The following is a 14970-nucleotide window of genomic DNA, read 5'->3' as shown; positions in this document are numbered from 1 at the left end:
CTCAAGGGCTGGAAAACCCCACAACCAGGTTGCTTTTTCTACTTTGGACTTTGATTGCAGTTAGACCTGAAGGTGCTGCCCAAGCTTTTCCCGCAAGATTGCCAAATGTGTGGATAAAGTGACCTTTTTTGGTACTGTACAATAAAATAAAGCATTGAAAGCAATAAAACCCTGTGACCCATCTACTCCAGCACATTAACCAAAGTTTTTTATCATAGAATCATGGAATGGTTTGGGTTTCGGAAGGGACATTAAAGGCCATCTTGTTCCACCCCCTGCCATGGGAGGGACACCTTCCACTATCCTAGGTTGCTCCAAGCCCTGTCCAACCTGGCATGGAACATTTCCAGGGATCCAGGGGCAGCCACAGCTTCTCTGGACAACCTGTGCCAGGAGAGAAGAATTTCTTCCTAGTATCAAATCCAAACCTCCTCTCTGTCGGTTTTGAGCCTAAAACTCTCAGGGCTGGAAGCAGTAAGTCACCAGAAGGAGAAGGTTTGGACAAGTCACTGCTGTGACATCATTCAGGAATGCAAATTGTGACAAAAAAAACCTGCTCCCATCTGCAGCCCCACAAACTCCCTCCCTGCTGCCATTCTGCTTCAGAGAAGTGAGTAATTCTGTCATGAATGTGTAGGGAAGTGAAACTCTCTCAGCTCCTTGCAGAGCTCAGCATGTCCCACCCGGCTTCCCCTCTGGCCAGAAGGGCCAACATCCCTGTGCCACAGCCTGGTCTGGCAGGCAGATCTTCTGGAAGTAAATTCATGCTACAAAGTCTTCTTTTCCCAGGTTTTCAGCCGTGGGGCTCAGCATCCCTGCTTTCCAGCATGCTACCTGAGGGACAAGGGACAAAGCCTATCTGTGGGATTTGAGGTTTGGAGCACATTCTTGCACTTAGGACACCTTCCTTGGTCTTGGGAAAGAAAACAGGAAAACTACCAGGATATGTTTCTGTGGATTTAAAAAAACTGTCTAGCATATGAGATCATTGCTGTATCAGAAATGCCATCCCTGCAGCCCTACCTGGGAAACTCAGAGCAGTTCCACCTCTCAATCTGGGACCTGAATCAGCACAGGAGTGCAGGAGAGGGGAGGTTCAGCCAGATGCACAATCAATACATAGATCCCTCCTGCTCTCCACGGTCCTGCCGGGAAGAGCATCTCATGCTGCCAGTAAACAGAGCACAGCACTGTGGGGTGAGGTAAGCAAGCAAAACCACCTGCTTTCCCTCCTGCACACTCTCCTGAGTCCCACTGATGTTCCAGCTCTGATCCAGTTCTGCTCGTGTCAATTATTTTTCCAGGAATAGATAAAATCTTATGCTGAAGCTGAAATAAGATCTCTTGGCTGCTTCCAAAGCAAGATCCCACCCTCCAGCTCTGCTTTTGCACAAGACCCTGCAGAAGGGCTCAGATGTCCAATTGTCAGATGGGATCTGATATAAGGAGAGTGGCGTCTGTCACCTGAGCGCAGAAAAAAACAAAACAAAAAGCTATCAAAGAAACCCAAAAGGTGATTTGGAAGTGGCAAAGAGCCTGGTCTAGTGGAAGGTATCCCTGCCCATGACAGGGGGTGGAACTGGATGAGTCCTTTCCAAGCCAAACCAATCTGGGATTGCATGGAAAGTGTTAACCCCTGCAGTATTTTAATATGGTACAGAAAACATCTTGGCCAACATCGATTTCCTTACTAGCAGGTTTGTCCAGCACTTTATAAAGCCACATATCAGAGCTGGCAGAGTTTACTCTCTTAAATTGCTATTTAAAAATGATGGGACATGGCTGAGTTCTCCTAAGCATGGGAAGCTCCAGATTAAAAAGCCAAAATAAATCAAGCAGGCATGAAACCACTGCAGGTAACTCACAGCACACCTGCCAGTGCAGGCATGAGGGGAAAATCCATTCGATTCCTGACTTGGTAAAATTGCAGAAGAATGAACAACACTTGTAATATACAGTGAGTTTTATTTAAAAATCTCTTTTCAATTACTTTGATTTTTATTCAATTGCAATGGATTTTTTTAAAATACTCTTTTGCTGATATCACTATTTCCTCATCATAAACATCTGAGGGGAAGAAAAGCAAGTCTGGGAAAAAGTGGACCTTCAACAGCAACTCTGACATTTTGTTTGAGCCTCTCAAATCCATTTCAATCCTTTAAGGTGAACGTGGAGCTTTGGCTCAGTTTGGTGTCACTAAAAAGCATTTTCTGAAATGCAAATATTTGCTTAGTCTAATTTCAGGACCCAGGGTTCAAATGAAGGAGTGAACTTAATTCTGTGTTCATGATCCACTTCTGTTGAAGGCTTTTTGTTTGGTTTGGTTTTTGAAAACGACAAGAAGTAATTGCTAAGTGAGAAGGTTCCACATTAAAAACATTTATTTTGCTCAGTACTTGTTTGCGCACAAGTCAAACCATTTTTTCCCCCGAGTTGTGACCCACAACAGCTCCCACAGCCTTGCTCTCTTGAGGAGAGATGGGAAAGTTCCTTCAGAAGTCACACAGCATCATCCAGCAACAGGAAAAAACCTGCTTAAGGCATGAATTAGCAAGTCCAGCAGCACTGCAGGAAAAGCTGTGTTCATTCACTGCTTCATTCATTCTTCTTTAAGTCATACTCTAGCACAAGGTGGGCTACTGTCACTTATAGGGTCAAACATGTCCACTGTCAACCCTCTGAAAACCCACTTTGTAAGGAAGGATCTTAGTGCAGATTTCAATAATGCAGTTTGCTGTCTGCAGATTTCACTGCACATAAGAGAAAAAAAATTCCCTTACACATCCAAGAGCTATTTATAACATGTAAAAACTGCAATATCCACATGGAAATACATAGGTTAAGGAACGACTGAGGGCTGCTCACCTCTCAAATACTTCTGCATGATCAGACTGTGATCAGGCCCAGTGTTATTTTAACTCATTGCTGCTGTCATCAACCCAGTGAAAATGGAAGAGAAAAAAAAAAAATAGAGGCAGCCATCTGGAAACACACCCGTGTGCTCAGGGAATTTAGAAATGTAGATCAGAGATAAGCAGGGAGAAAAGTTGGGTTTCTCACTGAGGCGGGCAGGGAAGAGCACAGCCACACTGGAGGTGCAGAGCCACAGCACCAGGGCCATCTGCTCCTGCCTGGGTTTGTCACCTGAAGCGTGGCCAGGAGGGACAGGACTGAGTGGCCTTTGCCAGGGGGAGGTGCACAGTGGGCTCCTAAAAATATACACTCACTGCAGCATTTTAACTGGGATAAAAGCATTTTCCAGGAGGGAGTTTCCCATGCCATCCTGATTTATCAGTTTGTCCAGCAGCACCTGAGGAGTGACACAAGTGGCTTCGGGTCACCACTAAGGCCAGGAACAGCCTCTGTCCCCAAACAGTGACCATATTGAGCTCCTCACCTCCTCAGAGATATGACAGGGACAGAGGACCAACTGCTCAGCTCCCAACAGATTTCACTGCACACTAAAACCACAAGGAATTTTTATCAATGCTCACTTATCCCAAAATCCTGGAGGATTCTGAAGTCAAGACCTGTGAGTCTGACTGATTTCTGTTATGGGGGCTGTGAACACTTGATGTTCCCCCTGACCAAAGCAGTTAAACCCCTTCTCAAGGAAGGAAAAATACCCCAAATAACTGCTCAGATGACCCTAAGGTACCTCAGGCTAAAAAAACAACTCTCTCTTCTTGGCAAGCGAACACCACACCCCTCTGCTAATGAAGGAGGTGTCAGCCAAGATTTACTGCTTAAAAGCAAACTCTTGGTGCAGAGAATTTGGAAAGTGCCTCAGAGCTTACAGCTACAATACTTCTTCCTAAAAGCACTGTGAAATATGGAACTTCCATAGGAAAGCTAAGGAAACAGCAGGAAGCTGATGGGGGAAGATCCCCCAGTGCAGCAGCAGGGCAGTGACCACACCACCCCAACTCCAATCCTGAGGCCTCCAGCAGTCAGGAATGCCTTTCCCACAGTCATGAAAGAGCATCCCTGTTTCAGAGGATGCAATTTGCCAAGCACAGCTATCAGATCCCTGAATTTCCAAGCCCTTGTTAACCACTCATCAGACTCTCTCTTTCCCAGCAGTCACACAGCAAATCTCACAGGCCCAACACCTCCATCCTCTTGGTGGACCAAACTGCAATTCCCTTCTTCCTACCTGTGGGATTCCACAGGTGCCATTCCAACAATCCACACCGATATATCCTTCTGAATGATAGCAGAGTTTATTTTAATATTTTGTACAGCCAGCATTGGTCTCCAGGAATAAGTTATAATCTTACATAAGTGAGTCCACCCAAACCCACCCTTAAGGAATGTTCAACTTTCAGCATTTCTGATTTAGAGGGAAATTATTTAGAGGGCAAGATGCAGTCTGAAGAATGGGAATCAATCTGAATTTGTGATTAAAACTCCTCGGAATTCTCAGGGTTTCCTTGCCTCTAACTGGATCATGGACAATCACAGAGGTTGTATCTTTCAGGACTGCACTGAGAATACATTCATCCCGGGGACTATTTATTTATTTTCTTCAACTGGGCAGGGTTTTGTTTCCTTTATCCCCAACTCTATGCCCCACGGTTCTGCTCTGCAGACACACTTTACAGTCCAGTACAATCAATGCCTGTAACAGATTTGTCCGGGAGGTACTTGGATGCTCATCCCACATCCTTTATTTGGCTGTTCTCAGCACCACCTAAAACACCTCCATTGCTCTCAGCACATTCTGTCTGATGCAGCAGGAGGAACAGACCTTGATTTGCCTTTCAGCAATGAACACACAAAACAAATAAATACTTTAAAATCCTTTAAATGGTAACAACTTACACAGTTCCAGGGCAGAACCTGGTGATCTACCCAGTCAAAAGCACTCCAAGGCAAAGCCTCTCTCACCTCCTTGCACTGCTCTCTTTGAGGGACAGGGAGGGGGATAAGCACCAGCCCAAGAGGAATTCCTCTCTCTTCCATGCTCAGAGAATTGCCAGTCTCTGACACCAAGCAACTCACATTCTCTGGCGCAAAAAAAAAAAAAAAAAAAAAGAAAAAAAAGAGGTGATATAAACATTTCCTTCTCTCCAAAAAGCAGCTCTGGCAAATGCCAACCAGCACTAAACCAGAGTCATGAGGCAGCTGTGGGGCTCACAGCTTTCCTGCCCTGTTAAAGAGCCCTCCTGGGGCTCCCTACAGACCTTCCAGCCTCACAGGACAGAGGTTTGACCACAAGTTCCTCCTCACTACACCTGGCAGCTTCCCTGCCTGCACATGCAAGCACACAAACATGCCTGGGGGGTCTGTACATGGCTTTGAGAAAACTGGTGCAAGTGAAGAGCACAAACACTGAATGTGATCCAGAATCCCCATCAACGGGCTGGTGAGAGTTTTACTTGTCCTGGGCAGCTGAATGTTCGGGCACTGAGGGATTTGATTCAGTTAAGAAAGGTTCAGGCAAGCCTTAAAGCCTTATAAAGCCACTGAAGCTGAAGACAAGGTCTGGTTGCAGAAGCCCAATGCTCCTTCCACATTATTTTGAGACGTTTCACAGCAGTGATCAGCAAGGGTAAGAATGCTTTGAAAAGGTGGCATTTTGGAGGTGGAAAGGAAGGCAAGCTCAGTGCTGTGCTCAGCCTTCCCTGCCCAAGGGAAGCGCAAGTTCTGGTGAAAGGAAATTTGAGGGGAAAACGTTTTGTGTTTCCTACAGAGAACAAACCTGTCACTGAAGCCATGGAAACTTTCACAGGAAACAACCCAAAGCAGCACCGCACTCCACAAGAGCATCCCAAAACACGTCACAACAGAACTGCACTGACATGAACGCTGTACACCTGCCCCAGGTGTGTGCTCTGGTGCCAAGGAGGGGGGTGATTTTTTCCCTTTAAGAAATTCTGTCCCAGTTAGAATAAAGCAAACCCTTTCTTTTAACTGTCCTTTTCAATGTTTTCTTTATATACAACCCTTAAAATACACTTAAAAATAGCTGCACACGTGTTGTATGGTTATACCAGAGAAGGGCAGTGGCACAGAGTGTGCCTCTCAGGACATTAAAAACTGTGAATACCCCCAGCAGCCCCGCTCTGCTCCAGCCCCCACGCTGGCCCCAAGGAGGGAAGGAACAAAGGAACAAGCAGTTTGGAAATGGGAGTCTCTCACAAAACAAGCCACTTACAAATCCCAGGGTAATTTCCTCAAGCATTTCTGTATCAAGTCCTTTCTTAAATGTTTGAGGTCACACTGCCATTTTAGCAAGGAAATCTGTTGCAACATGCATGTGTCAGCTTCCCACTCAACCAACTGCAGCCCTGAGGATTTTTCTGGCCTGGTAGGAAGAGGAAATGTAACACAATTTCTGAAGTACGGCTGGTCCTCCGTTTCCAAACTCCATGTGGTTCCCTCGATGGCTCTTGGACACACCCCCAGACCTTTTTGTTGTTTTTTTTCCTCTAACACACATTTCCCTCTAACCAACATGCAGATTTCTCCTCCCAAACATCCACATCTCGACGTCCCAATGAAACAATCCACGTCATCCATCCAGAGGTTTTCCCAGGTAGACCAAAGTCACTTCTGTGTTACCATACACAGCAGAAACTGCTGGATACAGGCAAACTTTTGGCAGTCCTCTGAAGGCAACTCCCAAGAACTCATAGCCCCTCTCAAACGCTAATGTTTTGTCTTCCATGTCCAGGATAACTCGAATTCTTTCACCTATCTGGAAAACAGAGACAGGAGGGGGAGTAAAAATAATACACAGAAAGAGTCAGCATGTTCAGATGGAGACAAAAATAACACAAAGTGCAATGCAGCAGAGAATTTTGAAGCAAGGCTTTCCTGTGTCTCATGACTGATTGCTCTTATGATTGATGATGGGAATTTCTCCAGTTCACCATAATCCTGAGTGCCTCTGAAGCAGGACAGCCTGTATCCACCACCTATTTATGATAATAAACATGACCCTTCCCATATAAACCTGTGAGAAGTTTATACTTCTAACTCAGTACTACTCTCATAGCACCTGAGAGCAGATACTATGTAGCATTTGCTTTGGGAATAAGGCAGAGCTTTGGAATCTTTGCAATGGTCTCCAAGTTACCTGAACTCTCTGTTCAGCTGCAGCAACTGCTCTGTGAGGAACATTTTTAAAGACAATGGATTTGTTTAAGAAAGGCAAGTGCCACCTACAAAAAATCCCAGAATAGACTAATATGCAGGTGCTATGCTGACAGAGGTGTTCCCTCCCCAGTGCAGAAGGAAATTCCAGTATAAAATGTAAAATGAAAACCCTAATATATATATATATATATATACACACACACACAAGTGAAGCAAACATTGACCACAGCAGAGCCTTGGATCCAGGCAGGCCCAGAGCTCCCTGCATTTATCTATTACACATTATTTCAGACATCAATATAAGTCCCAGAGAACAGCCACAAGCACAGCAGGTGCCATACAAACTCCTGACTCTTCTCCAGCCAGCCCCAGCACTGGGAATTTCTTCCAGCCAACACTAACACACACATTTGTTTCCTCTAAGTATGTTTTCTATGAGCAGATCACTGCACATGTCTTAATAAACACAAAATATGCCAAAGGATCACTGATTTGAACTTTCACATAAAATTCAGGAATATCAGATACAAGTTCCCACACGGATCTTCACCCACAAGTGAAACATAAGCCAGTGCAAAGCCACAGCACTGGGGTCTGGATGATCCTAAAATCCCTTGCACTCATTCTCTGAGTATGAGATGGAAATTACAGTGCATCCAGTTTAAGTTGGAACATGATCAAACCCAGCAGTGAAAAGCAGTGAAAAGGCTGTACGACAAGACAAGCACTTCCATAAGGACAAAAAGGTGGGATAGCACCTGCTCTTTAATACCCTGAACATCAGATGCCAGACAGGGGATGTCACCCGTGGGAAGGTGGCCAGTGAGCAACACAACTGCAATCAGCACTGCTTGCAGCTTTTAGCAGGAAGACTCTCACCTAAGCACTAACTTCTGCTCAGCCTGCCAGACAACAAAGGGGTACAAGCCCTCAGACACTCACCTTGCTGTGGGGCAAGTCGCTACTTCAGAAAGCTACAACAGTCTTTTCAGGTTTTATTCCAAAAAGCACCACGATGTCTAAGCAGACACCTACAGTACAGGTTTCACACTCAGCGCTTGAGATTAAAGTGTGGAAACAGCCCAGGATCAGGTGCACTGAGCACCAGACAGGTGTAGCCTGCAGAAGCAGTGAATGAAGGGGGAAACAGGCTCACAAGGCAGAATCATCTGCCTTCTGCAGGGAAGGCAAAGAGACCTTTAAGGATCATTTCGGAGCAACTCAGCAGCCAGCCAGGACAGCAAGGGACAGCCAGCACCTCCCAGCCCACGCCAAGCCCCCTCACCTGGTATTTGGGCGCGTTATTGCACTGGGGGAAGCTGCCGTTCACCTCCCCGTTATGCAGCAAGTTATTGTCCACCAGGTTCCAGCCCCAACTCTGGTCGTCGCTGCCCAGCAGGGCCACGTAGCCCTGGCACTGCATGGCCGCGCGCTTGGTGGCGATGCCGATGACGGCCACGGTGCCCAGCGGGCCCTCCCACCACACCTCCCAGGCGTGCCGGCCCTCGCTGAAGCCGATCTTGGTGCGCGCCCCGTCCGTGCTCTGCGCGATGGGGTTGCGGTGCAGCGTGAAGCCGTTCTTCTTGATGTAGACGTTCCTCGAGCAGTCGTTGGTGCTGAAGGCGTGGTGGAAGGCACGGACCTGGGCGAGAGAAGGTGGGTGGGGGAGATGGACGGGGCCCGGAGCAGCCCGGTCTAGTGGGAGGTGTCCCTGCCCACGGCGGCTTGGAGGTCCCTTCCAACCCAAACCATTGTGGTTCTAGGAGATAAAACCCTGTCATGCTTTCCGGCCTCCCGCCCCCTTAGCTTCCAATGGCGGGTGGGCCGGAGGGCCGCGGGGATGTCCCCGAGCGCCGGGGGAGGCGGTGAAGGGGTGTCCCGGCGAGGTGGGGGTGTCCCCGCGGGTCGGGGGGTCCCGGCCTCACCTTGCCCTTGTAGGTGGGCACGTTGCAGAGGATATCGGTGCGCAGGGCCTCCTCGGCCAGGCAGCGGGCGGCCAGGCTGCGCCACACCTCGCTGTTCTCGTCGCCGTGCAGGACGCGGTGCCACAGCTTGCAGACCAGCGCGCAGCTCCGCAGCTCCCGCAGCTCCAGGTACGAGAACACCAGCTCCAGCACCCGCCCCGGCAGCCGCCAGCCCGGCCCTCCCCACGACGCCGCGGACGCCCCGGGGCCGGGCCCGGGGCCGGGCCCCGCCGCCATCGCCCCCCGCGCTGCCCTCGCCCGCCCGGTGTGGCCGGGGCCGCCCGAGGCCTCACGGCGCGGGGGCGCGCGGCGCCGCCATCTCGGCCGCGGGCACCGCCCCGCGCGTGCGCGGCGGCCGGCGAGGGGCGGGGGCGGCGGAGCGGAGCCGAGCGGAGCGCGGGGCGGCCGAGCGAGCGGAGCGGAGTGAGGGGAGCGGAGGTGAGAGCGGAGGCCTGCGGGCCTCCCGAGCCCCCGGGACGGCCCGGCAGCGCCGCGCCGCGCGGGTCGGGCCGGGCTGGGGGGTGGCTCCAGCGGCGGGCCTGCCGGGGCGGGGGCGATGGGAGCCAGCTGCCGCAGCACCCGGGGGTCGGTAGGGAACCACTCACCGCGGGACACCGGGCACCGGCCGCCGCGAAGCTGCCCCGATGGGAGCTGCGGGGCAGGTATCGGCCCTCTCTGTAGTGTTGTTGAATCGCCAACACCGAAGTTCCTCCTGTGGCATGAATGGGTTCTGGCTGCTCTGTAGATCTGGGTCAACAAAAATCACGTGTAAAACCTAACATGGTAAAAAAATAAAGAGAAAAGAAAAACCACGAGAAAACCAGGAATAAGCCATTTATTGCCCAATAGTTAAATAAATTCACTGTCTTAGGGCAGTGAAGCAGCTGCTGGGCTATCATACAAAGCCTCTTTTTCCCCACGGCATCCCAGTCCTTCCAATACTTTTGTCCTAACTTTTTTCGCCCGTCAGTGAATTTTCTGCTGATGTGCTTCCCTCAGCAGTGCTGTGACACAGGCTGCCGCGGGCGGTCACGCCAGGGAAAGTTGAAGTTGGTGAGCGCCATGGGTGTGCTCTGAGTGACAATTAAATGTGTTGCAACCTGTTTTACATTAGTAATGCTTCTCTTAAAAGGACTGCAGAATCATTGTATCATTTAGGTTGGAAAAGACCGGCCAGCGCAGCGGCTATGCCTGGTGTCAGTGCTGTTCGAGCCAAAGCTCCACTTGGGTACTGAGCTGTCCTGAGCTGTCGAGGTGCCTGTTTTAACTAGACGCTGGAGTCTCAAGCAGTTTGCAGGATGATCTAGTTGTTGGATAAATTTCTGCTGTAATGAGACCAACAACCACCTCAATTCAGGGGGTTTTTTTTGTTTGTTTCAGAGGTCTCCCTGAAGCATGGCAGTCCAGTGGAATGGTGGACATTCCTCCTCTGTCCTGTGCCTGAACGTGAGCGCCGAAGGGCTGGTGGCCTCCGGCGGGGAGCAGGGCGAGCTGGCGCTCTGGGACGGGGGAGGTTTGCCGGTGGCACAGCTGCGGCTGCCGCAGGCAGAGGACGTGACCTCGGTGGTGTTCTCCGCCCGCTGCCCCAGCACGCTATACACGTCCCACGGAGAAACCATCAGCGTGCTGGATGTCCGCTCCCTCCACGAGCCCCTGGAGCAATTCCACGTGAACGAGGAGGAGATCAACTGCCTCTCAGTGAACGACACCGACAGCTTCCTGGCTGCGGCGGATGACTCGGGGGCGATAAAGGTTGTGGACTTGGAAAGCAAGAAAGTCAGCCGGTCCTTGAGACACTCCAACATCTGCTCCTCTGTTGCCTTCCGACCTCAGCGGCCCCAAAGCCTGGTTTCCTGTGGACTGGACATGCAGGTGATTTGCATACACGTGCACGGTTGTTAGTGAAGTGAAACAGAAATTACCCACCTGTGTAGTGAGACATCCACAGACTTTCACTGAGCATGAAGGTGTTCAGCATGCAGTCACCAGAAAGCTCCCTCACTATTCTGAAGTAATTTTGACCCAAAAACTAAGTGCTGAGGCTGTTTGTGCAACAGCAGCTCCTGTCCCTGTTGTTATCTTCCTTAATATTTACAATTCAAAAGTGAGCAGGGTGAGGGGAAATCAGAATATGCTGCAAAGCTCACTCATGCCATATTAGCTCTTCGCTGGATTGAGCAAAACAAGAAGCTGTCCGTAGGGGATCAGTTGTGGCTGCAGATGAGATGCAAAGGACAGTGAGGAAAAGGCACATCTCCTGAGGCAGGCAGGTGGAGCAGTACCTTTCCAAGTGGAGCATATCACTGCGAGAACAAGTGATTTGTATAATTTGTCCTTTGTTCTGTTGACCTCTTGGAAGCATGAAATGTTCTTTTGTCATTTACACTTGTCTATCTTCATCAAGAGGAAACTTTGTCCTTTGCATGCTGAGATGAACCATGCTAGGAGTTAAATCAAGTCCAAAGCTGGTCACCCAGATGTTTTTCAGTAATTTCTTTCCAGTGGTTGAGATCTGACCACATTCCTGGTTTAGCCCAATATGAAAACTGTCACTTCTCAAAGGTTTCTGTGGTTCCAGTGGTGTCAGGGTGAAGTTTGTGTGACAGTGTTGAGCAGTTTCAAACTGTTCTTGAAACCAAAGTGCATCTCACACCCCTTAGATCAAATACATGCTGATATTTAGTATAAACTGTGTTTTTCCGTGTTAAAGCCACGATGATCCAGTCTGGGAGGAGTAAACACTCAGTCCTTCAGCTGGCTTAATTCCATTCCCTGAAATGCAGATACACAAGCTTGTGGCTGGAAACTTTTTATCAGAATTGTAAGCATTTATGTACAACTAGGTACAAGAGAGCTGATTATTTCTTGTGACGTTTTAGTATTAGTTTCATGTACTGTAGCTCAGCAAGTTGGTTTTTAGGTGAAAGTCAATGTCCCAAAGAAGATTTCATTAGTCTGTTTTTGTACAGTGAAAAGAGCATCACTGTGCATTGAGGCTGCATTTAAGATGCACCGTTTCCCACAGGGAGCTTAGCTGCAGAACTCTGAAGCCCTGTGCTGCACCATGCCTTTGGACAAGTTCTGAGCTCTACAAGCATCAAAACATGTTCTGGGCTTGCATGTCAAATGCTCAGGGATGCCATGGCTGATGAGAATTGAAATTCAGGTTGCTGAAGTTCTTTCAGGAGTACTGATGAAGCAGGGAAAATGCCACGAGGACAGAAAATACTTAGTTTGCAGAAAGCTTGTCAGCAGTTGATGGATTCCTCAGGCTGTTGCAGTGCTGTCTGTGAGGAAAACAGGAGTATTTTCTGTAAGCATCACCCAGCCCCTCTGATTTACAGTAAATCACAGTTGTTGTGGAAGTAGTTTTAATGCAGCAGCAACAGCAGTCACTGAAACAGGAGAGTGACAGGAAACATATTTCAGATGTTGTAGTGTGATTTGGATTCAAGAAATGGAGAGCCAGGCTGTTCTGTGAACTAAATTTAAAGACTTCTGTACTTCTTACTGGTGATTACTACTGAAGGAATATTTTTATTAATAACAAATTGGAGCTGAGCTTTATGAAGCAAAGAGTCACCAGTGCTGCATTACACTGATCTGTGCTTCTGGATCTGCTGGCCTTGAGAATGCTCATTGTCAATTCAGATCCTACAAAAGTCTCAAGAAAATTATTTCCAATTGGCTCAGTATAAATCTGTAGAGCTTGAACTGCCGTACAAGAGACACAGGATTCTTCATGGGGTGGGGTGGCATTGGAAAAGCAAGTCTGAAAGCACAACCTCCCCCTTCTCATCAGAAAAAGCATGCTGTACTCTATAGCACAAACCGGATCTACTCACCGGATATAAAAATAAATACAAATATGCCTGTTTAAAAACAACAGCCTCAACTGCTGTTTGCATTTTGCTGTCCCATTTTTCAGACACGTTCATGGAAGTGACTATTTAGGCCAAGCAGCAGAGACAGAACTCCAGAATGATAATGATCTCTATTCACTGCTAGTGTTTCCGTGTCCCTCCTTCTCAATAATTGATGTGCAGTATGTCATTATTACTACTGCTGAGACAAATGCAAAAGCTTTTAGAGCAGTGTTTGCATCTCTTTCGTGGTCTAAAGGTCTGAGTCATTGACTGCAGAGTATGGCGGCAGGGGTTTGGAAAACAGGCCAGAAGGACTTGCTACATTTATCAGGCCAAGTTTAACCACTCCTCCCCACGTGCCTTACACCTCCTGGAGTCATGCACAATCTTTGCTTTGCTAGGGCAAGAAGTGTGGTTGTTTATTTTTACTATTAAAAATCTGATTTTATGTAACACGCACAAATTACTGATTCATCCTGATTTTTTTTTCCAGGTGATACTGTGGAACCTGCAGAAAGCTCGTCCCTTGTGGACCACAAACCTGCAGGAGTGTGACATGGAGGAAGAAAGCCTGCAGTCAGCCGGGCAGTTTTTTAACCCACCGCTCGCACATTCCCTGTCTGTCGCCTCCTGCGGCAACATCTTCAGCTGCGGAGCTCAAGATGGTAAAGTCAGAATATTCCGAGTCACCGGGGTCAGGTTTGAACGTGAGCTGGAGTTCCAGGGTCACAGCTTGGGAGTCTCACAGGTGCTCTTTATGCCAGAGGCATACTGGTTGTTGTCTGGAGGAAACGACGGGAAAGTCTTGCTCTGGGATGTCAGCAGCAACGTCGGAAAGCAGCAGAAAAGTCCAGCAAAATCTCTGCACAGGAAGAAGGCCCAATCAGCTGCTTCCAGCAGAAAAGATGGGAAGCTCAACAAAGTGGGCTCAAATGAACACACTGGAGTTGTGCCCAAGCTCACCATTGAGCATGGAGAGAAGGTGAACTGGCTCTCATACACAGAGATCAAAGGCTCCAGGAGAGTGTTGGTCGCTGACCAGACAAGCTCTATATCAGCCTATCCATTGCCAGAACCTTAAGGGACCTAGGTGTTTACAGAAAGCTGGGGGACAAAACCACTTCTTGGAGCCAGTTACATGCACTGACAGTGAACTGGACAGTGAACCCCACTGGGATTTGCTGTGCACTCATGATGTCCCTGGCCTCATGCTGGTTCCCTGTGGCTGTTGTATTCACAGCCACTGTCTCTTGCAGGGTTGGCAGTTTGCTGCTTGAATTTAAGTGAAACGGGTCTCTATATTTAGGGGTAACATTAGTTCATGACTAAGCTGACGTAATTAAGGCTGGAGGAGGAAATTAGTGCTAAGGAGACACCCACAATGCTAAGGGAGGCTGCTGAACAGGAGCAGGGCTGTCACTGGCTCAGCTCCATGTGGTTTGGGCTGTTGCAGTGCTCTGACTTTTCCCATGAAGCTGTGTCCTAGTTGGCTTAAACTGGTCATAATGGAATCTGGTTTTCATCGCCCTGTCAGCAGCTGCATAGACTAGAGATGCATCAATTAACAAGTAATCAAATGAGTTTCCCTGTGGTTGCCAACTGTATTTTTTCTCTGCAGCAAAGGAAGGGGAAGGGGAACTCCTACACCTGTTTGCTGGGTCAGCTGTCAGTTAGTATTGTATCCCAGGGAAAAAGAACTATTACACTTGTCTTAATAAATGCTTTCTCTCTTGCCGTTCCCTTGTGCTTAGACTCACTCTAACAGTGCCAAACTCACACAAAATTGTGTCAAGAAGTGTATTGTACCCCAATCAGGGGGAATATGAAGCTTCTACTTATCCAAATACTTCCCATCTTCCCAAAGCTTTGAAACACAATGAGCACAACTTGGCTTGCTAGAAGCTTCCCTTCATTTGCAAATTGAAGGTAGGAAGACCTAAGTGGGAATACTGCAACATGTTAAGTTCATGGTGGATTTCCCTTGAGTAAGCAAATAATTTGTAAAAAAAAGGGTTTTTTTTCCCAGACTGTCCTTA

The 14970-nt window shown here is 48.4% G+C and overlaps 2 protein-coding genes across 5 annotated transcripts; one reads left to right on the top strand and one right to left on the bottom strand.

Moving 5' to 3' along the window:
* Nucleotides 1-4201: 4201 nt before the first annotated feature.
* FBXO45 (F-box protein 45) lies at nt 4202-9412 on the bottom strand. 2 transcript variants are annotated; one of them, XM_085069901.1, is made up of 3 exons: nt 9030-9408; nt 8390-8746; nt 4202-6703 (listed from the first exon to the last, which is right to left on the bottom strand). In XM_085069901.1, the coding sequence occupies exons 1-3, from the start codon at nt 9303-9305 to the stop codon at nt 6518-6520; spliced, it is 819 nt and encodes a 272-aa protein (XP_084926027.1). In that variant the 5' UTR covers nt 9306-9408; the 3' UTR covers nt 4202-6517. The 2 variants fall into 2 exon arrangements, with proteins under 2 accessions (XP_084926027.1, XP_084926028.1); XM_085069902.1 differs by having other exon boundaries at nt 6661-8223; nt 9030-9412.
* WDR53 (WD repeat domain 53) lies at nt 8632-14673 on the top strand. 3 transcript variants are annotated; one of them, XM_085069899.1, is made up of 3 exons: nt 8632-8760; nt 10449-10940; nt 13428-14673. In XM_085069899.1, exons 2-3 carry the CDS (start codon nt 10464-10466, stop codon nt 14013-14015), a joined length of 1065 nt encoding a protein of 354 aa, XP_084926025.1. In that variant the 5' UTR covers nt 8632-8760; nt 10449-10463; the 3' UTR covers nt 14016-14673. The 3 variants fall into 3 exon arrangements, with proteins under 3 accessions (XP_084926025.1, XP_084926026.1, XP_084926024.1); XM_085069900.1 differs by lacking the exon at nt 8632-8760 and adding an exon at nt 9057-9197; XM_085069898.1 differs by lacking the exon at nt 8632-8760 and adding an exon at nt 9401-9506.
* Nucleotides 14674-14970: the final 297 nt, after the last annotated feature.

The sequence above is a fragment of the Lichenostomus cassidix genome, chromosome 9 (genome assembly GCF_008360975.1).
Source record: "Lichenostomus cassidix isolate B80296 chromosome 9, HeHo_3.0, whole genome shotgun sequence".
Lineage (NCBI taxonomy): Eukaryota > Metazoa > Chordata > Aves > Passeriformes > Meliphagidae > Lichenostomus > Lichenostomus cassidix.
This window is presented reverse-complemented; position numbering and strand designations above follow the sequence as displayed.

Excerpts from the sequence above, each read along its gene's own strand:
- FBXO45 (XM_085069901.1), bottom strand. The coding sequence starts at position 9,305 with ATGGCGGCGGGGCCCGGCCCCGGGCCCGGCCCCGGGGCGTCCGCGGCG. Across the intron at positions 8,747-9,029 it reads TGCCCACCTACAAGGGCAAG|GTCCGTGCCTTCCACCACGC; the intron begins GTGAGGCCGGGA and ends TCTCTCGCCCAG. Across the intron at positions 6,704-8,389 it reads ATAACGCGCCCAAATACCAG|ATAGGTGAAAGAATTCGAGT; the intron begins GTGAGGGGGCTT and ends TCTGTTTTCCAG.
- WDR53 (XM_085069899.1), top strand. The coding sequence starts at position 10,464 with ATGGCAGTCCAGTGGAATGGTGGACATTCCTCCTCTGTCCTGTGCCTG. Across the intron at positions 10,941-13,427 it reads CCTGTGGACTGGACATGCAG|GTGATACTGTGGAACCTGCA; the intron begins GTGATTTGCATA and ends TTTTTTTTCCAG.